This window comes from Corylus avellana, chromosome ca3 (genome assembly GCF_901000735.1).
Source record: "Corylus avellana chromosome ca3, CavTom2PMs-1.0".
NCBI classification, from domain to species: Eukaryota; Viridiplantae; Streptophyta; class Magnoliopsida; order Fagales; family Betulaceae; genus Corylus; species Corylus avellana.
In genome coordinates, this window is record NC_081543.1 from 21824700 (window position 1) to 21848502 (window position 23803).

The 23803-nt window shown below is 37.0% G+C and overlaps 2 protein-coding genes across 3 annotated transcripts; one reads left to right on the forward strand and one right to left on the reverse strand.

Moving 5' to 3' along the window:
- The first annotated feature begins 4143 nt into the window (after window positions 1-4143).
- LOC132174264 (uncharacterized) lies at window positions 4144-5715 on the forward strand. The gene is made up of 3 exons (XM_059585949.1): window positions 4144-4755; window positions 4870-5101; window positions 5216-5715. Exons 1-3 carry the CDS (start codon window positions 4144-4146, stop codon window positions 5713-5715), a joined length of 1344 nt encoding a protein of 447 aa, XP_059441932.1.
- A 689-nt stretch (window positions 5716-6404) lies between these two features.
- Window positions 6405-9401, reverse strand: LOC132176701 (uncharacterized). 2 transcript variants are annotated; one of them, XM_059588980.1, is made up of 4 exons: window positions 9250-9401; window positions 8986-9085; window positions 6949-7082; window positions 6405-6849 (listed from the first exon to the last, which is right to left on the reverse strand). In XM_059588980.1, the coding sequence occupies exons 2-4, from the start codon at window positions 9065-9067 to the stop codon at window positions 6499-6501; spliced, it is 567 nt and encodes a 188-aa protein (XP_059444963.1). In that variant the 5' UTR covers window positions 9068-9085; window positions 9250-9401; the 3' UTR covers window positions 6405-6498. The 2 variants fall into 2 exon arrangements, with proteins under 2 accessions (XP_059444963.1, XP_059444964.1); XM_059588981.1 differs by lacking the exon at window positions 8986-9085 and having other exon boundaries at window positions 9250-9399.
- Window positions 9402-23803: the final 14402 nt, after the last annotated feature.

Genomic DNA, 23803 nt, shown 5'->3' on the forward strand with positions numbered 1-23803 from the left:
ACTTTGTTTGCAGAATTTCGCCCCCTAAACACGCGTCCAGCCCAAAGAATCAGGTCCCCCCACAATGCGTGGACCTGGTCAGCCGTGTTCTTCGGCTATATTAGACGCTTTGCCCCCCAATAATCCAAAGCACCCATATAGAAACTCATCTGCCCGTGAAGCCAGGCGCCAATCTCGGTGGACAAGAGCTCTAGCCACGGCTCCACGCACACGCTCACAGTCGAAGGTATTGCATGTACAGCTGTTTGTTATGGTTTTGTTGAATGTTATATTGCATTTACCTATCAAAAAAAAAAGTTTTGCTTATATTGTGTAGCATTTTATTTTTTGGGTTTTCTTTATTTTTTGGGTTTTCCTGTCCACTATGTTTAATTTAATGGAGTACGTAGCTAGACACCATATTCTTCAACATGGAAAATGACCCGTGAGGCCTTGATCAGAATTTCCTTTCTCAATAGCAATGCTTTTGATAATATGGACAAATACATGCAATTAGCCTTTTTCCATGATTTGGTTAATCAAAGTTGACTTCTATAATTGATTGATTACTAATCAAAATTATCAAGCTGTTGATATCTTTACTTTGTATAATTCTCAACATGATTGCACTTAATGACCTTCTATATATGGTTAAACCAAGCACAATTTGAGAGGATTTTAACCAATTGCATAGTTGAACGTATAACGTCTTACGAAGGCATGGGAAGTGGACACTTTGAGAGGGCACATGAATAATGTTTCATGTGTTATGTTCCATGCCAAGCAGGACATAAATGAGGGAAGATTAGCTAACCATAAGCAACAAGGTTATATAGAGCTATCTGAGCAGTACTTAGGACCAAATATGAGCATCTAATGCTAGGGCATTCCATTTAAGAAGCTTTCAAGGAAGGAGCCCAGAGTGTGCTGCCCCTGAGTACCGCCCTAATCCTATTCTAGTTCTCCTAGGGAATTCTCTCCGTGGTTTGGTATTCAATGTCAAGGTGGCAATTGACCATTGATTCAGGTTATCCCTAATGAAGTGGTATAACTTCTACGGACGGCCTTACTAGAAACTCTTGGAATTTCATGGGGCAATTTTAGTGACTGCCTCCTTTAACAGGGTAACAGACAATAATTGTAATAGAGCTCATTGCGTTGAGATAGGACTTGGCCCCAGAATTCTTTTAGCTGTAGTTGTTAAGTTCTTTCAAAGTTTTGGCTTGTATTTGAGTATTTTTAGGCTCTGTCTTGGGCAATTTAGTTTTTCCCAAGGTTTGCTATAATTTGTAAGTGCTTCCTTTTGATTGGTTAATAAAAGTGCTTATTACCCAAAAAAATAAGTAAACAAAATTGTGATCATCATGTAGACCCAATTTTCATGTAAATCATTAGATTATGGAGTTTGAATGGCAAAGCACCCATTTCTTTACAACCCTTTTCTTGTTTTGACTTCTTATGGTACTCTTACTGGAATTAAACCTCTTCAACCATTAATTTGTTCATTCATGAATGTTTTGTGTGTATGACCAGACCAACTATGCTTGACTTTCCTTCACCATTCCCTCTATGGGACATTTCTTTCACTCTTGATAATGCATTTGAGTCTTATTTTATTTTTTCAAACCATTCATTACTCATTAAAAGCAAAAGCATAAAACGAACTAGAAAATGTGTTGCTAGTCATCTTTCTCTTTTGAAAGTACTTACAACTTCACAAATCCCAATCTAACTCAATGGGGCTGCACAAAATTTTCCCCAAAGTTATATTTTCCTCAAGCCTGAAATATAATGCAATTCATGGATGCAACTTAAGTTTTCCTTGCAGCTAACTTCGGTGTAGTCACGCAAGAGTAGTTTCTAGTATTGCTAGTAACCACAATGGATATAAAAGAGTTTGATTAGTGAATGAATGCTTAGTAGAAACATCCCGTGGATCCTAATCTGCCCCACCACCTCCCCAAAAGAGAAGAAGAAGAAAAAAAGAGAAAAAAAAAAAAACTTTCCCCGGACTCAAAACAGACAAATATAAAAGTTACAGTTTTTCAATGACTTAAAACCACTATGTGTTTGCTCATTAATCTTTCTATTTTATTATCCTACAAAATGCTATAGCTTGGCTTTTAAACTTTCTATTCTGTGCAAAGTTCTGTTTGTATATTTTGTGATGATTGCCTATCAGAGGAGTGCCTTTAGATACCATTGTTTTAGATTTCCATCAAATACTGAATTCATCCTTTCTATAGTCACAAGTAAAGCAAGGATGAAAGTGAGATTGTACATCTTTTAAGCAATCCTTGGCTAGTTGGCTTATTCTGATTCTGCTTCTAATTTGTTTATAATCTAGTTTGTTTATATATGTATTACAAGAATTCTCGAATCATTTCTTCATCAATTATGCTTAATATGCCACCACTTTCTGCTTAGTTTGCATTAATGTTGGCCTTGTTTAATTTTCAGTTCGGCGGGTATAACTTGCGCCACCGACAATCAACTTGCTTCAAGGTAGGTTTCTTATTTTATATCAAAGCAAGATTCATTTCCAAATTGTTTGTGCCTAACCTATTTTACTGCTTATTGTAAATATGTCATATCACATTTAACGTACTCGTATTTATTAGTTCGAGTGTCTACGTAAAAGCTTAGTTTTGTGCTGACTATGGTTGGTAGATAAGTATCATACATGATTTATGCACGTTCGTTTGTTGTTTTATATACTTATGCGTAGATGTCGTTCTTTACCACTCCCCGTAAGTCCCCACGAAAGCATGGGATGCAAACCCCGTCCCCATCCCCACCAAAAGTTCCCATCCCACTGGCAAATGTGAAATGGGAAGAAAAGCACGACAATATCTTGGTGAATATCCTCTGTAAATGCCAAGATGACGGAGTTCGCCATCCCTTTGGGAAGCATATGCCGAACATCACGAAAAAATTAAACAGGCGGCTGGATGATGGCACCGCCTACACTCAAAAACAGGTGAGCGACCATATTAAGCATCTTAGGGAGCTTTGGGTGCGCTTCTCGGATTTTGTCCGAGATAAGGCCGGCACGGGCTGTGGGTGGGATGATGATTTTGGGACTGTCACGGGAACTCCGGAACAATGGGAACACATTCGACTGGTACGCCACTAATATTAAGTTTAATATTTCCTTAATTATGCGAATTTCCGTACTTACTGACATTTTGTGTTTTATCTTGTGTTTTTTTCGTTTGTTTGCTCTTCCTTCTCAGACATCGAACCTCAAGAAGTACTACAGATTCCGAAATGGCCCCCCGGCGAACTTCAAGTCCCTATGCTACATCTTTGAGGGCTCAACATCCACTGGAAAGTTGAGGTATGCCAGCACACAATCCCCCCCGGGCAGCAATTGTGAAGAGAATGACATCGATCTCAACAACCCCGCGGCGATCATAGACCTGACGGAGCCCCAATGTGCATCATCTCACAAGGCAAAAGGAAAAGGGAAAGGGAAGTTGAAGAGGGAAGGTTCGCACTTGCAGGGATCGAACTCTAGCAAGCGTTCATCCAGGGGTGAGCAAATTTTCTCCGAGTTGCGCAGCGAGTATGATATCTTGCGATCCGACTATTTACAGAGGTGCAAGCTTAGCGATGGCACTTCACCCGGCGATTGTGGTTCTTATAAGCCCCCTCCCAACCAGTACCCTGAGGAAGCCATCATGGACCGTATCAATGTGTTGGCAGCTGAAATGTCATTGCCCACGAAAAAATATGTCAAAGCATGCGACAAGGTTGGCGATCTGACTAGGGCAAGGATACTGTTGAAAATGAATGACGACGGTCTACGTCAGTGGCTAAATGATATTGATCCAGACAAAGACAATTGAAGCTGATGTTTTATGTTAATATTTTATGTTGTATTTTTGTGTTTCCATTAACTAATTTCCATTTTGTAGGGATTAAGTTAGTTTGACTGGAATATTAGAGACTCCTAAGTTATGCTATAGTATGGATGCTTATTACGGAGTAGGATAACAATTTTAACATTAATGATTAATGATATTAACCCTGTTTTACTTCCCAATCCTAATTATCCGGTCGCATGTTATTAATATAGACTAAATATAGCCTGACGACGTTTACGCATGTTATGACTAGAATGTGACGGTATTCATCTCATTTAAATGTAGGCCTGTTGACATGTACGCAGCCGGCTCGTCTAATGGTAACATTGGTAATGGACGTCATTGGACGGACAGTATCGATGAATTGCCCGACTCAGATGCATCCGACACAGACGACGAGGATGAGCGTAATTTTGAGGGAATACGATTCGAGCTAGAGAATTTGCTGGTGCGCATGGCAATGATCGTGGAAGAATGTTACCATCATTTTATGCACCCGAGCGTAAGGGTTTGCATTCCACAGCGGACTTCCAAGCTGACTGGCGCAATGTGGGTACACTGGGTGCTTACCAATCCGAACCCAACTACATGCTATGAGCAATTTCGTATGTTGCCCAAAACTTTCTTAAAATTGTGCAACACATTGAAACACAATGGTTTTTTACGAAGCAGCCGATATGTAAAGATCACAGAACAAGTTGCGGCATTTTGCCTAGTGATGGCACAGTGCCACACGCAGCGGACGGTAGCGGATAGGCTACAGCGCTCATTGCACACGGTAAGCGTTTACGTTTATCGGACAGCTGAAGCGCTGTGCAGGCTTGGGAAAAATATTATACGTCCAGCTGCGATGGAGTTGCCTCACCCATACGTTGCACGCAATGGCCGCTACTATCCATGGTTCGCGGTACGCCATAGCATAACATATCGCATTACTTCACAAACACCGATGTCATGTATCTATTGTCTTTTGTGTCCTATATCATTTTATGCACGCTTTCGGTAATACTGTTGTAACCAGAAATGCATTGGAGTGATTGACGGAACCCATGTTAAAGCGTGCGTTCAAGGTGAGAACATAGTGCCCTACAGAAGCAGGAAGTCCACAATAACACAGAATGTCATGTGCGTCGTTGACTTCGACCTTTGCTTCACATACGTTTATGCTGGATGGGAGGGCAGCACTCATGACTCGCGGATTTTCCAGGAGTGCATCGAGGATCCCACCGCTCTTTTCCCCATGCCGGTCGAAGGTACTGTACAGAGACATGGCTTTGTGTCAGGTTCTATTGATTTGTAATACGTTTACAATTCCTTTGCTATGTTGGAACCCTATGTGATATAATGTTGTACCTTATTATGTTCAGATTACTTTTACTTGGTTGACTCGGCCTATGGATGCTACAAGGGATTTTTACCCCCGCATCGCAATGAGCGATACCATTTGGAAGATTTCCGCCGCGGTCAACGTCGTCCGAAGAATGCAATAGAATTGTTTAATTATAGGCATTCCTCATTACGATCAGCTGTGGAAAGAACGTTTGGAGTTTGGAAAGCCCGATTCCCTATCTTCGACAATATGCATCCATACCCGATTGAGAACCAACGACTATTTGTGGTCGCATGTTGCGCCGTACACAACTTCATTCGCAAAGACTGCGGTGCTGATGATCCACTATTTTGTGATGCCCTAACGACGCATTATGGGCAACATTGGATCGACGTCTCGCAATTGCCTACCATGACACCTGTTCCATACGTCGCGCATGGAGCACCACCAGACCGAACCCGCGAAAGCAAGGAAATGATGATTATAGTCCGAGAGGCAATGACCTCTCACATGTGGGAAACCGCGAATGAAGAGTAATTAATGTTATCTTGTATGGCTTCTCCATTGTTAATAAAGAAAAAATACAAGTAATGTAAAAATTGCCATATATGACCTTTTTGAAGGAAAGGACTATCTAATCGGAATCTTAACTGATCTCGCTTATTTAATCTAAATCGATAAGCATGGGATCATATGTGTACCTCTGCATCTAAGTAGACAGTGCTATCAAAAATATATGACCTCGAGGAACTCCTATAATCCATTTGCTCTTCGGATTGTAATTCACTTCAACCATTAATGTCAAATAAATAATACAATTTTATGGGATTGAAGGAAAATATCCAAATACATGTTTTATTCTTTCAATAAACTATATGTTATAGAAATGACACCCAATTGTTCTTACCATGAGTGAAGTGATAAATGACAGATTACAAATACACATATGATCTACATTATCTTCATTATTCCCTATAAAGGACCAGGAATGCATTGTTAACGTATCATTGGATGTGCATTAACAGCTTCTTATACTTATATTTCTTATACGTATATGTAAGAATTAATAATTTATTAATTAAATAAACTACAAATAATCTAAATTAAAATTAAAAAAGTATTTTATGTTAATAGAGTATATTACTCTGGAAAAAAAGAGTATCTGTCGCAGCTCTGCACAAATAAGGTGGATACGTTGTATATCAAGAAAAAGCGGATATAAATTACAATGATTGCGTAAAAGGAGTAGCACAATTAATACAAAACATCAAAAAATATAAGTTACAACGGTCAAGTATCTACAATTTAGTATGAAATAATTCATTTTAACATCAACTTGCTACCACTAGATGCATTGTAACCGCCAACATAAAGGAACACTAGCAAGACAAGCAAAGCTAAGACTGCTTGATACGTCATTTGTTTAAATTGGAACTTGACTGCTCTAGACTGGTTATTCGCTACCAGAGATTTCCACATCTCATCCCTAGACTGAAACATGTTTTCTAGGTGTGTTCTATACTGTGCTTGTTCGGCAGCCAACAATTTTTCAAGTCTACTAATTTCTGCCCGGGTTTGCTCTTCTATATCCTTCAAGCGTCGCATGATTCTTTTTTCGTAAGTTGTCATCTCGTTGTCAGCCCAAAGAAAGAAGCCACAATCACCAACTTGCTACAACATACAAAATTTGGAAAAAAGTCAATAATATACCCTAAACCAAATAAAACTGGTCAAAAAATGCAAACATGGAAAATAAATGTCATTCAATACCTTATACTTTTCGCACCCATACCACTTTCTGCTGCAGTTATCATTTGTCCAGGAATACCTTACGAACGCTACAGCTCCACAGCGACATAATGGACGGCCACTCGATGCATCACTATTTGCAGACATACTCAACCCTGTCATATTGTGAAGAAAACAAAGATGTAACAACAGAAAAAGGATTTGGTGGTGCCAAACCAAATCACTCTAGATGCTCAACAACCTCTTAGTAGAAAACAACCATTCAGAAACAAATTCCACCCCAAGCTAACACCTTCCACAAACCAATACCACAGTCTCACAAAACATCCCCAATCACAACCTTTCGTACAAAATGATGCTGCCAATACATTAAGCTAAATTGGAGCATATATGCTGCCAATACATTGCAGTCAAAATTACCAAAATAAGAAACTTAGCAATGCTATCTAACTATACTTTCCCGTTCAATTAGATTCCATATCCAATTATACACTCATTGCAAGTGTAAAATACGACAAAGATGGGATATAATCCCTCGATTAAGTATGTACATAAAAATGAAAGATATTGGCCTTCAAAGTTTTCTTGGGCACATGTCGCACAATCTTTACAAATTTACAGCATATTCAGATACGCAAAATAAATAAATAAAAAAGGAAGCAAACATCTATCTGCTTTCAGTCTCGATAACTTTCATTTATCAACTCTTTTAGGCATCCAGAAAGAACTTTTTAAACTATTTTGATCTTTTTGAGATTCTCATACTAAGAATGCTGCTTAATTGAGTTGGATTTTAACACCAAAGATAAAGTTACTATCATTGTGTTAGAAGGTTATTGAACTGAGCACAGGGATATTAATCCACTGACCCCATTTTATAGATTATTTGAGTATCCCAATATGTCATTTCTAAACTAAAACTCTTTCTAGTTTTCAGTTCTAAAATCAACAGACTGCTTTGAAGTGAATATACCTTCGGCCTCATGCAGTTTCTAGTTACAAACTAAAATAACCCTCACCATATTTAGAAATGCATTGGATATCTTTCTGAAGCATCTTCATTCAATGCATAAGCACTTAAGTGATGCACTGGATCAAGGAATCTAGATGTTTTTTTATTTAATCAGTATTCTGAACAAGTTCTTGCTATTTTTTTGTTGCTGGCTGCATTAACGGATATGATGATGTCTCATATGAAAGCTCGTTTTATTTCTTTGAAGAACAGTATCAAAGTCCCTTTAGTTGCACGAGACTTTCACAAAAAAGATTTTCTTCTTCTGATCAAGTAAAGGAGTGAGAAGTTTCAACCTTGAGAATGCTCTGGCAGCTTCTAATTTTTAATTCATCAAAATTCACTGATAACATCAATGTACACAAAGAGAAACACATGAAGATGAAGTAGAAGCATGCTAAAACTTGTATAGAAAAAAAAATGGAATACCTTTCTGATCAATAAATCTAAAAAAAGCCTGTGACCTAGGTAAAAGATTATATCCGAGGAATGAACTACTAATCTTCAACTCAAATCTTTGAATACCAACATTATCAAATTTTTATAGCTAAACTACTAAAAAAAGTGAAGCTTTTCCCATTCTAGATCAATTTGACTCGCAACAATACCACCTTTGTCATCCAAGTCTCCATTACCAATCTGTTGAGTACCAAAGAGAACACACCCAACACTGAAGATGCTCAAAGAACATCAAATCTCAGTCAAACAAATCAAACAGGACCATCATTTCCAATTTCCAAGAAAACCCAATCAGAAAATAACATCAAAAGTTTAATTGAAGATTAACAAACTAAACAATGTTGATACCACAGTTCACATCTAGCGAATTAAACAGAACCAAATATTCAGACCCGAAGCACTTACAAAAAAAATCATTAACAGAAATGAAATAAGAGCAGACAAATAGAGAGAAATGTGATAGCAAGATCAGATATTAGCAGTATTTAACTCAAACTAATACTGCAATACACAGACAAATACAAATTTCAGGAGACAAACAAAAAAAAAATGAAATTCATCGGGGAAAAAAAAAAATTGAGACATACCCAGATGCCGGAATGGACGAGAATCGGAGTTGCTTCGCAGAAATCGCAGGTCTTGGGAAGTTAGCTTCAGCTGCACACTCATAGGACCGAAGCTGGCACCCTAAAAAATAAGCCCTAAAATGTTTGAACACCCATTGCACACCAAACAGCCGCTGACACGCCAGAAAATGGCCCCAAATTCTGAAGAAAAACCAACCAAACCGAAAGGAAATCAACAAAGAACGACACAGGGGGAGAAAAATAAAAGGAACTTGAAGCTCTTACCTTGTGGACGCGCGATTTTCCCCCTGCTCGAAACAGAGCATACGCTGAAGCCACGGTGAAACGGGAACAACTGAGGCTGTACTTTCAGGAGCGGTGGGTGGTGAAACGGCAGCCGGTATTTTGGGAGGGGGATGGGTGATTCACGCGTTCAGGAGAAGCCAAAGAGCTTTGGGAGTGGGCTGAAGGAGTTTGCTCTGCGGAAGCTTCAACCTACGCTGATTTCGGATGGTGTCTGGGTCAACAGCTCAGCAAACGTGTAAAAACATATCAGGGGCAAAAGTGTACATAAAATTTCAGAAAATGCCAAACACAGTGTCTGGGTCTCTCCCAAAGCCGTTGCCAAACGCTACCTTAGGGCCTAGTAGTTCCGGGCCTTTATTTAGAGAACATTAAAACTTGAGCCGAGTGAGGCCATATTTAAAAGTGCTTAGGCTCGAACGAGTAATGCTATAAGCCTTCTTAGAATCCTCCTAGAGTCAACCAAAATGTAATGTGATTTTTAAAATCATAAATAGATCAACAGTCAATAAATCACATCTCAAATTCAACAGTGATTTTAAAAGACACATCACATTTGAGATGACTTTAGAAAGACTCTAGGAAGACTTACAGCATTACTCGGCCCGAACAACTACCAAGTATTTTTTTCTTATTCATTTTCCTTGAATTTCTCACCGACCTCAACCTCAATGGCTCGTTATGGCCACTGGAATGGACTCCATGGCCTTCCACGACCAGATAGAGTGTTTTTAATTTATTTTATTTTATTTTTTTTTAGTATAATTAATATTTTATAGGTTTTTTGTAAGAAAAATTGGTTGAATATAGAAGAAAGTACATTCTATTTCATAAAGTATTCAATTACAAAGATCTATTCGATAAAATTGAAAGTACAATAAGCTTCTTGATAATTTGGCATATTCCTAAAATTTTCCCATTAATTCTTCTGTGATGAACAGGCTAACCAACTGCGTGACTCTGCAATTCACTTCCAAGTAGTTTAACATCGTCCATCTAAAGTAGATTTTGGGCCAAAAGGAAATCTCATACAAGTTCTTTGTGGCTCTGAAACAACGAAAGGAGAATAATGGCACAAGCCAATTAATCCAAAATTCACCGGGAAAGGGAAGATGGATTTATGACTAAAATAGTAGCTAAAAATAGGTTATATTCGTGATTAATTTCGTGAAGATGAACTTAGGATTGCAATTGAAAACAAAAGGCACAAATTGATAAGCATAATGGGTGGAGCCCACAAAGTGCTAGGAAAATCAAAGGGGAGGGAGGATGCTTATTATGAAAACTGATAAATAAAAGCACATAGTATTAGTGAGATAGAGCAGCAAAAAATAGGTTTTAATCATGAATGTTTTCTCCGCATTGTGTGGGGCAGGACTAAGAGCTCCTGCGAAGGGACTGAGTGCCATTTGGTAGGTTGTTGTTAGAAAAAAATACCAGAACTACCAACAACATACTACGATACTCATTTGTTATATTCATTTTTAGACGAATCAAAAATATCTGCAACTTCTTATCACTCGGGACAAGAGGTTTGATGAAAGCTTCATGAGATTCAATTGTAGGAAGAGAAGAAGCACTTAAAGCTCCACCACAACATAGCATATCCCTCATCTCATGACTGTTGTAGATTTGCGTTTGTCCTTGCAAGATGTCCAAAGTTGTAAAACCCTCTAATTAAATTTTTAGCGTTTATATCAACTCCAGCATTTAATAACCACTTGATGACCTGTATGATGTAGTGATCGATGCACAATTAATATTGATCCTATCACTATAAAAGAATTAACAATATTCAACCCCACCCTAAAAAAAACTGCTAAAATTTTTACAAATAGACAAAAATAAGGTAAATTAAAGAAAAAACAGAAGAAGAGAGAACCTAAAATATCGGTACCGAAAGTCAAAGAAAATCATTTGAAGACAATTTTTAATTAGGATGTTCCTAAAATTAAATGGTTCATATCATTCCTTTCGAGCCACAAGATAGACCCCCCAAAATGCCCACTCTATTTTCCTTTTTAGAAACCATTAGTGGAGAGAATTTGTCTGGGGTTGATTGTTGGATATTGCAATGTGTAACAAAGTATTGCCTTCTTCATCATTCCAGTTCAACAATGTCTTTTCCCAGAACGAGGCATCTTCAATGGTGGTCTGCCGAAGCCATCTTATAAGGAGCTCAAAAGCAAGTATCAGGTTGTTATTCAAAACAATATGAAGAGTAGTCTCTCCCCGAGTTGTAATATCTTTAATAGACATGGGGCAGACTTTTAGAAATTTGGACAAAAGATGGAGATTTCTGGTTTGAGCTATGTAATGCAAAGGAGTCACACCCTGTAGACTAGTTCGGAGGGCTTAGTGGGCCTACAAAAAGGGAAAAGGAAAAGTAAGCATCGTGGCTCAAACTAAAAAAACAAAGAAGTGAGCTTAGTGGGGAATGGGAGGGGAGTAGAGATTTTCGGCAGCCTGGGGTCATCCCAGTGTCTGCCAGAGTTTGACGTGGACAAATTTTTTTTTTTTTTTTTTAAATTGAAGAAGAGAGATATTAAAGGGAAATCTAAATTTGGGGTATTAATACTAAATTTGAGGTATTAACACCAAATTTAAGGCATTAGCACCAAATTTAAGATGATCGAATCCCTTTTAGGTGATACAATCCCTAAAGGATTAACCTTCCACCTCTAGATTTTAGTTTTAAATTCAAAAACAAGTTTTGAGGCATTAAAAATTAAATATTAACTCATAAAATTTAACTAACAAAACAAAAAAATGACAAATTTTTTTTTTAATGTATGTCCGACGCAAGGCATAGCAGGACTCATGGGAGGGTCCTGAAGAAACTTAAATTTTGGAAAAAATTCACTTTACCCTCTAAAGTTTCAGAGTTTTTCAATTTGAACCATAAAGTTTAAAAATTGGCAATGTACCCCCCTAATGTTTCAAAAATTTTCAATTTAAACCTTTCGTTACTAATTTCCGTTAAATTGGGCGAATTTTTTTTTTTTTTTTTTTTTTAAGAAAAGCCTGAGGGTAATTACGTAATTTCATAGATTTCAGTCAAATTTGACTGAAATTAGTAACGGAATGTTTAAATTAAATTTTTTTGAAACATTAAGGGGTACATTGCTAATTTTTAAACTTTGGGGCCTTAAAACTTCAAGGGAGTAAAGTGAATTTTTCCCTTAAATTTTTTACCAAATTCAAGGCACTCTTTTTTTTTTTGTTTGGAGTGTTCTTCTTTTGTGGCCAAAATAATATAATGGAGTTGAATGAATACCATCAACTCCATTATAGAAATGCCATAATTTAAATTCTAGAAATGCCTCGGCAGATGGGTTTAATCTGGAAAGCACCAAATTATTTATAGAGAAATGTTTGGTTAATGTACATCTTTTGTCATTCTTCATACAAGAGAGGTTTAAATCCATTTTTGAATATGTGAAACCCGTATGAGTCTTACAGATTTAATGCTGATTTTTTTTTTTTTACAAAAAAAAAAAAAATCGAACAAAATATGTGTATTGCGTAGAAAGACACCAAACATACCTCGAATTAGAGGAGGAAGGGTGATATTCTGGTTGGCTTGGGAAGTATAGTCTTAAGGTATACCCAATCAATTGATCACTCAATTCTTTTCTTTTCAAAATCAAAACAATGTAGCACCCCACAATAAATAATATTCTCCTACTCTCCACATGGCCGTGATGATTATCTTGAAAACTATGCCCATTACCGTGAGATAACTCAAATCTTACTTGCTTCTCATGTACCATTTCCTCTTCACACGCCATGAAAATATTAAAAAATAAAATTGATGAATTATCACTTAAATTGTAAACATAAAATTATCGTCAACGGTATAAAATTCATCACAATCATTGTTAGGAGAATTTGACAAAATATTATTTATTCCAAGAAAATTAAATTCCGGGGAAAAGCTGTGGCATGGTGGCAACAATTGAAGCAATCAAGAGAGCAGCAGGGCAAGAAGAAAATCAATAGATGGAAGAAATTGTTGAAGCATATGCGACCGGCCTTTTTACCCTACAATTATACCTGAACCATGTATCAAAAGTTGCACAATTTGAGCCAAGGTTCGAATCTGTGGATGAATACACGGAAGAATTCTACAAGTACCTCACACGTGTGGATCTAGCCGAAACAAGCGACCAACTAGTGTCACCATATATTAGAGGTTTGCACCAACAAATTCAAGATTCCCTAAACCCCTTTAATCTCCCTAATGTGTCCGAGACCCATCAAAGGGCACCATTGCTAGAAAGGACGGCTTCTAGAGGGTCTTTTGGAGGATTCGGTCGAGGAATCGGGGGGCAGCACAAACCGGTCAAGTAGGCCATTCATTACGCGCAGCACCACTCCAACTCCAAGTCAAGACCGTACCCCATCCACCACTAGGCCACCGACCCCGTGTATTGTGTATTGTATAGAATGACATCAAACACAGCTCTTATTTACATAAGGATTAGAAGAGGAAGGGTGATATTCTGGTTGGCCTGGGAAGTATAGTCTTAAGGTATACCCAATCAATTAAAAAAAAAAAAAAAAAAAAGTTATACCCAATCAATTCATCACTCAATTCTTTTCTTTTCAAAATCAAAACACTGTAGCACCCCACAATAAATAATATTCTCCTACTCACCACATGACTGATGATTATCTTGAAAACTATGCCTACTACCGTGAGATAACTCAAATCTTACTTGCTTCTCATGTACCATTTTCTCTTCGCACGCCATGAAATATTAAAAAATAAAATTGATCAATTATCACTTCCATTGTAAACATAAAATTATCATCAACTGTATAAAATTCATCACAATCATTGTTATGAGAATTTGACAAAATATTATCTACTCCAAGGAAATCAAAATAGTCAACTTCTTTAACATTAAAATTAGACTATTCACCTTGAGGGTTTTCATCAAGCACACAAGTTATATAAATCTCATCAAAAATTGCAATACTATCTGAGAGAGGCAAAAATTTATTTGATTGTTGTGTAGAAAAGAAACATAAACTGTTATGAAACACTAAAGAAATAATTAAGCATTGAACATCAAGTGAGAGGATTTATTTAATTGTGTTCGATCAATTTTGAGTGGAAGATTTTGTTTTAATTTGTTTTCATAAAAAAAAAATTTGTTTAATTTGTTATGTATTTTTTTTTCAAAGTTTCATAATTATATGAGATTTATTTGTATTGAAATATAATAGGGTATCATACCAACTGTTAGTTCTTGTGTTGGCTTAATTCAGTTCCAAAAAGCAAATGCTATTGTTTACAGGCTCAAAAATTGATATAGAATGCTCAGAATCCAATCTCCACCGTTCATAATGTAGATTCATATGTTATGAACGTTTTTGTAAAATTTCAGCTCAATCGGACCTCAAACACCCATCGATCGGAGTTGTTGATCAAGACTGGACAGGCTGGATCCTAACAAGCCTTCCCCTTGTCCAGACCGCAATTCTAGAAACCTTATTTTTGCTCTGCAAAGCCATGTCCGGACAGCCCATTAACCTGTCTGGAGACCCCGTACCTATTATGCCCAAAAACATGTTTTTAGTGGGCCCATGTTTAGGGTTTGATGTACTGATATATATACATCATTGTAGAAGAGAGAGACACGAATTTTTCACCCCCAGAGAGTTCGATTCCTCTTAGAGGATTTTTGTTAGTTTTGATTGTGTGCTTAATTGAAGTCTATCGGAAGGGTCCGATAAAGGAGAATCACGTTGAAGAAGATTGTAAGCGAGGAGACAAGTTGGAGGCTTGTCAATCTTACAGAGTCAAGGTCTTGCAAAGGGTTTTAAATGTTCCTAGTGTCTGTAATTTCTGGATAATCTTTTGATAGTAATTTCCTGGGTTTGGCTGCCCGGGAGAGGTTTTACTTTTAGAACGTTTTCTAAAAGGTTTCCTCTTCGTCACCAAAATCTTTGTGTGTGATTGTTTATATTTTGGTGATTGTTTGCTTTGATAAATATCATTTAATTCCGCATAAAATTGTGATATTTATCTGTTTAGAGTTTTTCACCAACAATACCAGAAATTCCTGCTAATTTTCTATTAATGCTTTGGTAATGAGAAAATGTGTGTTTGGGTTTTTTTTTTTTTTTTTTTTTAAAAAAAAAAAAAAAACTACACCTATGGCAAGAAAGATTTTAACATGTTTTAATTTATATTGATTAAATTAAAATTAAGGGTCTTATGATAGTAATTTTTTTTTTTTTTGGGTGATTTTATATATTCATGCAATGTTTTGTGTGTGGTTGTGTCACCATGTTCACGCATAAAACTTAAATAATTTCATTGATTAAAATAAACTCGGTTATGTTGTGCAAATTTATTTAACTTGCAAGCACGAATTAATTGTAGTTAATGGATTACAAGTGCGAGGTCGAACCCACAGAGAATTGTATTTTTGAAAGAGCAATTTAAATCTAAACTAATTAAATCCTAATCTAGTTCCAAAAGGGTTTTGAATTTTGGTTTTAAAAATTAAAAGATAAACATAAACTAAATAAAACAAAAGGTAAAGACTAAGGTTTGGGAATCTACACTCATCGAATCATAACAACTATTAAACCTAGATAATTCGGAGGTCTGTCTCCCAGTTAAAATAAAAGTCTGAAATCGGAATAGGATTCGTCCAGATTTGTGTCATTTAATTGCGGGGCGATTTTGGCATAGTAACCGTCCGAATTAGGAAAATCCTATTTCACAACAAATTGTAGTATTTTGAGTTAACTTTCCAATCCCTCAATCTGATATTAGAGCGAAAAGTTATGGTCAAAATACTAAGACGTATACAGAATCTGAATTTGAATCCAATCCGAAATCTTATCAAATCTGATCTTTTATCCAATTTAATCTGATTTAACCTTTTTCTTGGATTTAGTTAGATTTAGCCACATCATCTAGGTCTTCTCAAAGTATGCTTTCTTTCAAACTTTGCATTTTTCCCTTTAAAGTTAGTTTTTATTTAATGACCTACAAAACACTAAAAACACAAAATTAACACAAAATATTAAATAACGACACAACTAAAGGATTAGCTAATATAAATAAAGGGGTCCAAATATGCAACATTTGGCACTTATCAGGTTACATTGATATATAGGGTCAACCTCTTATTTGATGAAATTAACCACTACTATAGGGATGGTAACTACTACTATGATAACATGAATGATGAATACTGGTTCTTCAGTAGCTGATCATCACAAATCAACTACGTACATTTATTGAAATGATAAGATAATAAAGACAACCCACTCCTTCAGCTGGCCATATATTGGAATTTTTCTTCAAGACGTCCAACCCACATGTGTTCACACCTTGACGGGGAAAGTTACGATGGACGTATGATCAAAAGTGAAATGACATAGGAGTAAATGAAGTATGCTATGAGTGGTATCAAAATAATACCAAGGAAAACCGGGAGGAGGAGTAATGAGATAACAATTGATACTACAAAGCAAAAAGAATTAACAACAACGAGTAGTGGAAAATATGATTTATCCATCATCACTGTCCCCGCCTTGTGTGAGGCAGTAGTTGGGGCAGGAGCAGGGGAAGGAGTAGGACTGTTTCCACTACTAGTAGTAGCGTTGTAGTTATCTTGCCAAATTCCTCCTGGGGGGCTGAGTGTCGTTTGGTAGGTTGTTGTTACGAGCAGCCCCAAAACCACCAAGACCATACTGCGCCACTCCACTTTTGATAAATTATTTCTTCGACGATACCTCAATGCCTCCAACTTAATAAAATGCCGCAAAAAAGATCTGTAAAAAGCTTCATGACGTTTAATTGTGGGAAGAGGAGAATCACTTAAAGTTCCTAAAGCTCCAGCACGACGTAGCATATTCCTCATCTCAATTTTGTCAATTCCCGTTTGCCCATGCAAGATGTCCAAAGCTGTAAAATTCCCGGAATTCTTGGCATTTATATCAACTGCATAGTAAAAGAGCGGGCTAAACAATAACGATCTCACAATCTGCACAATCACTGATCCCATCAATATTATATAATTAATAACCCTCCACCCCTATATATATATATATATAATAGAAACCAAATGCCAAGACAAACTTGAAAATGGACAAAAATAAAAGCAAATGATATAAATTAAAGAGATTAAAAGGAGAAGATTAAATAACCAAAAGTTCAAGTAAAAAATTATTTAATTTGTTATAGTGAATCCTTATAGTAAGTAACATCTTTGCACAGCAAGAAACACATACATTGTGTGCCAAATTTGTTCTCCTTTAGTAGAAAACAAGAACTTGCCTCAGTTTGATTATTGGATACTGCAATGTGCAACACAGTGTTGCCTTCGTCATCTTGCCAGCCCAACAACTTCTCATCCCGCAATGAGGCAATTGCAAACCAGTGCTTCCAAATCCAATAAAGTAGAAATCGAAAAGCTTCATACATGTTGTATTTCAGGGCAATATGCATGACGGTCTCTTTTCGAATTGTTACATCTTCAAGAGACTTGGGGGAGACTTTTAGAAATTTTTCCAAAAGATCAAGGTTTCCTATTTGAGCCACGTAATGCAAAGGAGTCACACCCTCCTTTCCTTTGACACGCACAAGGTCTTCATCAACATTAAGTAGCTGGAGCACCACTTGGGTTTGGTTATTTTGCAAAGCAAGGTGCATGGGGGTGAAACCATTTTGATTAAGCTTCCTAACAAATGATGGCTTTAAACTCATGATTTCTCTGACAAACTGGATGTTCCCTGCAGATGCAGCAATGTGTAAAGGAGTCTCAACAAATGGAATGTTATCCATCCTGTCCAAAACTTTTGCATCCATCTGTATCAATTCGTACAATGCATTAACGCTTCCTTGCTTAGCAGCATCCCTCAAATCAGCGGCATTCTCCATATTCTAATCAATTCAGATGAGAGTAATCATCAGGCAATCAAAGGAAACGTGTTAAGCATTAAAATGTTGAAACTGTGGACTAATGTAACTGCTATGAATAGAGTTGTTCGTTACTGGGCAAATCAAAAAATTAGCCCATCCTTTTACAGGATTGGCTAAGTCAATAGTGATAAAGCTTAGAAAAAAGAATAAATTAAACAAATTAATTAATATTTTAATACTTTTGCTTGCTTAAAAGTTACACAGATAAAAAACGATAAATTTAATTTAATCCATTAAAAATGAGAAGATTATAGTTTATTTTGCCAAACTTCTCAAAGGTGCTGATTTTCATTTGGTAGCTTGGTGGTTATTAATAGCCGCACAACAACCACCAACAACACATTTATCATATTCATTTTTTTATGAAGCACAAATATTTCTAAATTTGTACAAAATAAGACAAGAGATATGAGGTAAACTTCATGAGATCTAACCCTTGGAAGAAAAGAAGTTAACATATCCCAGATCTCATTATTGTTGTAGATACACGTTCGCCCTTCTAAGATGTCCAAAGCTGTAAAACCCGCTAAATTCGTAGCGTTGGTATCAACTCTAGCATTCAATAACCATCTCACGACCTGTATGATATAGTAATGCACAATTAATCATACCATCACTTTAAAATAGTTTACAAATAGACAAAACAAATGTTAAAAATTAAAGAAATCAAAAAAGGAGAGAGATAACATAAAATATCACTATCAAAGCTTAAGTGAAATCATTTGAGGCATGTTCCTTAGATTGAATCCTTAGTATCATTTCGTTAGACCCCAAAAATGCCCACTCAATTTAATTCCCTTATTAGAAACAATGAGTGGAGAGAACTTGCCTGAGGTTGATTGTTGGATACTGCAATGTGTAACAGAGTGTTGCCTTCCTCATTCTTCCAATTCAGCAATTTATTTTCCCACAACGAGGAGGCATCTTCCAACGTGGTCTGCTGAAGCCACCTTATAAGGAGCTCAAAAGCATCTAGCTTGTTGTTATTGAGGGCAAAATGAAGAGCAGTCTCTCCTCGAATTGTTACATCTTTAATAGACATGGGACAGACTTTTCGAAATTCGGCCAAAAGAGGGAGGTTTCCTGTTCGAGCTACATAATGCAAAGGAGTTGCACCCTTCTTTCCTTGGACACGAACAAGGTCTTTATCAGCATCAAGTAGCCGGCGCACCACTTGGGTTTGGTTATTTTGCAAAGCAAGGTGCATCGGAGAGAAGCTATCTTGATTAAGCTTCCTAGCAAGTGACGGCTTTAACCTCACGATCTCCATGGCAAACTGGGTTTGTCCTGCGGATGCAGCTATGTGTAAAGGAGTCTCAACAAATGGAATTTTATCGATTGTTTCCAAAATATATGGGTCTCCCCGTACCAATGAATGCAAGGCATCAATACTTCCTTGCTGAGCAGCATCTCTCAAACTCTGATCCATTAGAATTGCAGAAATGAGAAGATTGGTTGTCCTCTATTTCTAAGATGGATCAGACCTGCACACGTCACTCAAGCAACGAGTTTAACGTCATTTGCGAACAATGAAGCGTATAGGACGTCCATAGCTTAATTTTTCACTCGTATGGTGTGGGCCGTGTGGCTCCATTGTTCACTCCACTCATGTTCTTGTTAAAATGGAATGAGATATAATGATTAGTATATTAGACAAGACTTTTTTCTACAAGAATCTTTACCCTTTCATGTTCCCTCTTTAATCATCTCTCTTTTCCACTGCACTTATACCAATCTTAATTGTTTGTTTTTTTTCAAGCCCATCGAATCTAGATGATATTGAAGTTCACTTCCTTGCCTTTTCTATGAGTGTTTTTTTTTTTAAAAAAAAAAAAAATGCTATATTCTCTTTCATTCATTTTTGTAAATTTATTAATAGTTAGATTTATGGGACCCAAACCAATGAAAAAGAAAAGAATCATTTATTTATACTATATCCCTATGTTATTTTTATTTATTGAACTGATGTGCCCGTACCAGTCCGCCCTTGACATGTTACGTACTGTGATTTATTTCTTTTACATCTTAGAATCTTATGGGTTTGTCCACATTAGCTTTTGTTTGGTTTTTTAAGTGTCTTTGTCATCAATAAGACTAACTAATTTGCTACTTTATTATTGTATTAAGTCTGAATGAGATGATCGTTGAAAAAAAAAGTAGAATTTTTTTTTCTTTCCCAGCGAAGGAGACTTCGTACCCTCCAACGAAGTACTTTTATAAAACAATGCTAATTTTAAGGGGTAGTTCAATCGGTTGAGGACTATGCCTATGAAGTGGAGGTCATTAGTTTGAATCACCCCTCCCCCTCTTATGTGGACATGTAAAAAAAAATTAAAAAAAATAAATAAATAGAACAATGCTATTTATAGCAACGTTTCTCAATATAATGCTTTTTTTTTTTTTAATTTTATTTACTAATCGTCTTCGATTTATGACACATGGTGGCATGGAAAGTATCATTTCATATATTTCAGCATTATTTTTGACACTCGGTATAGATATAAAGGCAGCATTACATTTTAACACTCATGTATAAAAGGCATCTTTCAAGAAAAAACTCCCCCAAACCGATTAGAAAAAAGAAAAAAGTAAAGAACAAGGGAACCTCTCCACATGCTTATTGGGACCTAGATGTACAAAAATGAAAACAAAAAGAAAGAGCTTAGTGGGCTCGAACAAAAAGAAAGTGGGCTCACAAAAAGAGAAAAAGAAAAGTAAGCATCGTGGCTCAAACTGAAAAAACAAAGGCCGGAGTGGGCTTAGTGGGGAATGGGAGGGTCCTCAAGAAATCCTTTTCTGTAATTTTTTGACTGAACTTCAGGCACTAATTTTTTTCTCCGGAGTGTTCTTCTTTTGTGGCCAAAAGAATATATTGGAGTTGAATGAATACCATCACACCTTATTGTTAGGAGTATATGTGGGATTCAATGCTCCAAGTGTGAAGAGGTTTTAGTAATTGACTTATATAAATAAGTCATTGTTTGTTGCATATTACTAAAGAATGAAATTCATTCCTCATGTCCTCTCCCGGCCCATTTGAATAAAAAAAAAAAAAAAGCCCGTAAATTTAAACTCTAGAAATGCCACAGCAGATGGGTTTAATCTGAAAAGCACCAAATTATTTATAGAGAAATGTTTGGTTTATGCGCATCTTTTGTCCTTCATATAAGAGATGTTTAAATGCAATTTTGAATCTGTGAAACTAACGTATCTTACAAATTCAATGAGGATTAGAAGAGGAAGGGTGGTATTCTGGTTGGCTTGGGAAGTATAGTCTTAAGGTATACCAAAATAAAATATAACTAAACTTTTTGTGTTTGGGTTCCAAAATATAACTAAAATTGGTGGAAACCACCAATGGGTGTGAGAGATGTTAAGGAACCAATAGAGTCTGTTTTATAGTTGTTCTTATCTTTTAGTATTATCCTTATAGTTGTTCTTATCTCTTCTCTTTAGTGTTCTAGTTGTATTTGTTTTACTTATTTGTATTGAATTAGGTCTCCTAGTTTGTATCAAGTTTGGGTTTGTCAAACTTGATTACAATTGTAACTCTTTGCCTATATATACAATGAGAACGAAGCTGAGACTTCATTCCGCCAAAAGCAATTTTCTTTGCTTTCTTTCATGGTATCAGAGCCTTACGGTTCATACCCCTCTCAATAAGATCCTTGACCCTCTCAAATTTTTGGGCCTTCTTCAACGGAATCAGCTTCTTCTCCAGGCAAATTCGCAGCTCTTCTTGCTGCCCTCAGATCACCTTTTCTCTTGCCGCACCTGCTGTACTGCACCAACATTGCCGCACTGCACCAGATTGCCGCACCTACTTTCTTTCTTCTTGCTGCACCAAATTACAGCCTCATTGCTGTTCTTCTCCTTGCCGCACCAGACCATAGCCGCATCTCCTTGCCGTGTCCTTGATACTGCACTCATGACGCAATCCAGCGACGCTACTCTATCCTTCACAATGCCAAACATTGCGCATCTCTGTCAATCCAAGCTCGATGACAGCAACTATCTCGGATGGGTATTTCAATTTAAGCCCATCCTCAAAACTAACGGCTTGATGGGCATTGTTGATGGCTCTGAGCCATGCCCACCAAAGCTTATTCCATCTTCTCCGGACAAAACTACTCCTGATGTCCCAAATCCAGAATATATTCTCTGGGAAAAGAAAGACCAATGTATTCTCAGTTGGTTCATTGCAACCTTAACTGCTCCACTTGTGCCTACTATTTATGGGTGTAAAACCTCCAATCAAGTATGGAAAACCCTTGCCACTCGTTATGCTTCTCCATCAAGGTCTCACGTCACTCAATTGAGACGCCAACTTCAGACTCTCAGACAAGGTAATAATCCATGTGTTACCTTTATTAGAAGTGCAAAATCCTTGGCTGACCAGCTAGCTATCGCCGGCAGCCCCATCACCGATGATGACCTTGTATCCTACATCATTGGTGGATTAAGCTCCACCTACAATTCTTTTGTCATGACCTACTCCATGATAACAAAGAATACCACTATGTCTCTTGAAGAATTTCAGTCTGACTTACTTGGACACGAGCAACTCATTGAACATCAGGCTGCCATTGATGAACCACAATCCTTTGCCATGACTGCTCAGAAGCCAGGTTACAAACAGAGATTCAACAACCAAAGGAAACATTTCTCCAATTACAGAAATTCCTATCCCTTAAAGAAGACTTTCAACGGATCTCCTGGTATACTCCCAACCCCTGCTTTCTCCCAAGGAAAAACTATTACTGGAAGCACTAGCAACTACACTCCAAGAAGCAATTCTCCCAACAACTACACTCCAAGGAGAAATAACTACACTACAAGGAGAAATTCTCAACCTGGCATCCTCTCATCCAACAAACCTCTTTGTCAGCTATGTGGCCGCTCCAATCATCAAGCATTGGACTGCTTTCATCGCATGGATTATTCATTCCAAGGACGACATCCACCATCTGAACTTGCTGCAATGGTTTCCCAATCCAACGATCTACAAGATGAAGATGAATGACTTGCTGACAGTGGAGCCAATACTCACATCACTAATGACTTGGAAAATCTAACTCTGCAGCAACCATATCAGGGTAATGAGACAGTAGCAGTAGGTAATGGTAATGGACTTGGTATCTCCCACACTGGCTCTTCCTCTTTTCTTCGCTCAAATCAACTCTTACATCTTAAAAATATCTTACATTGTCCTGATGCTACAACAAATTTACTTTCAATAAATAAATTTTGTCGTGACAATAATTGCCATTTTAAACTAACTGATACCTATTTCTTGATTAAGGACAACCTCACAGGGAAGATCCTCCTACAAGGGGCAAGTGAAGATGGTCTCTACCCATTAAGGCTACAACACTTCACCAAAAATAAAGTCAGCGCATTTATTGCGCAAATTGGGATCAGGGTGTCTTCTTCAGTTTGGCACAACCGCTTAGGGCATCCAAGTCATCAAATCTTGCAGCATCTGCTTCACAACTACTACCTTCCTGTGTCTTCAGTTAAGTCGAGTCAATCTATTTGTGTTTCATGTCAATTAGGAAAGAGCAAAAAGTTACCCTTTGTTGA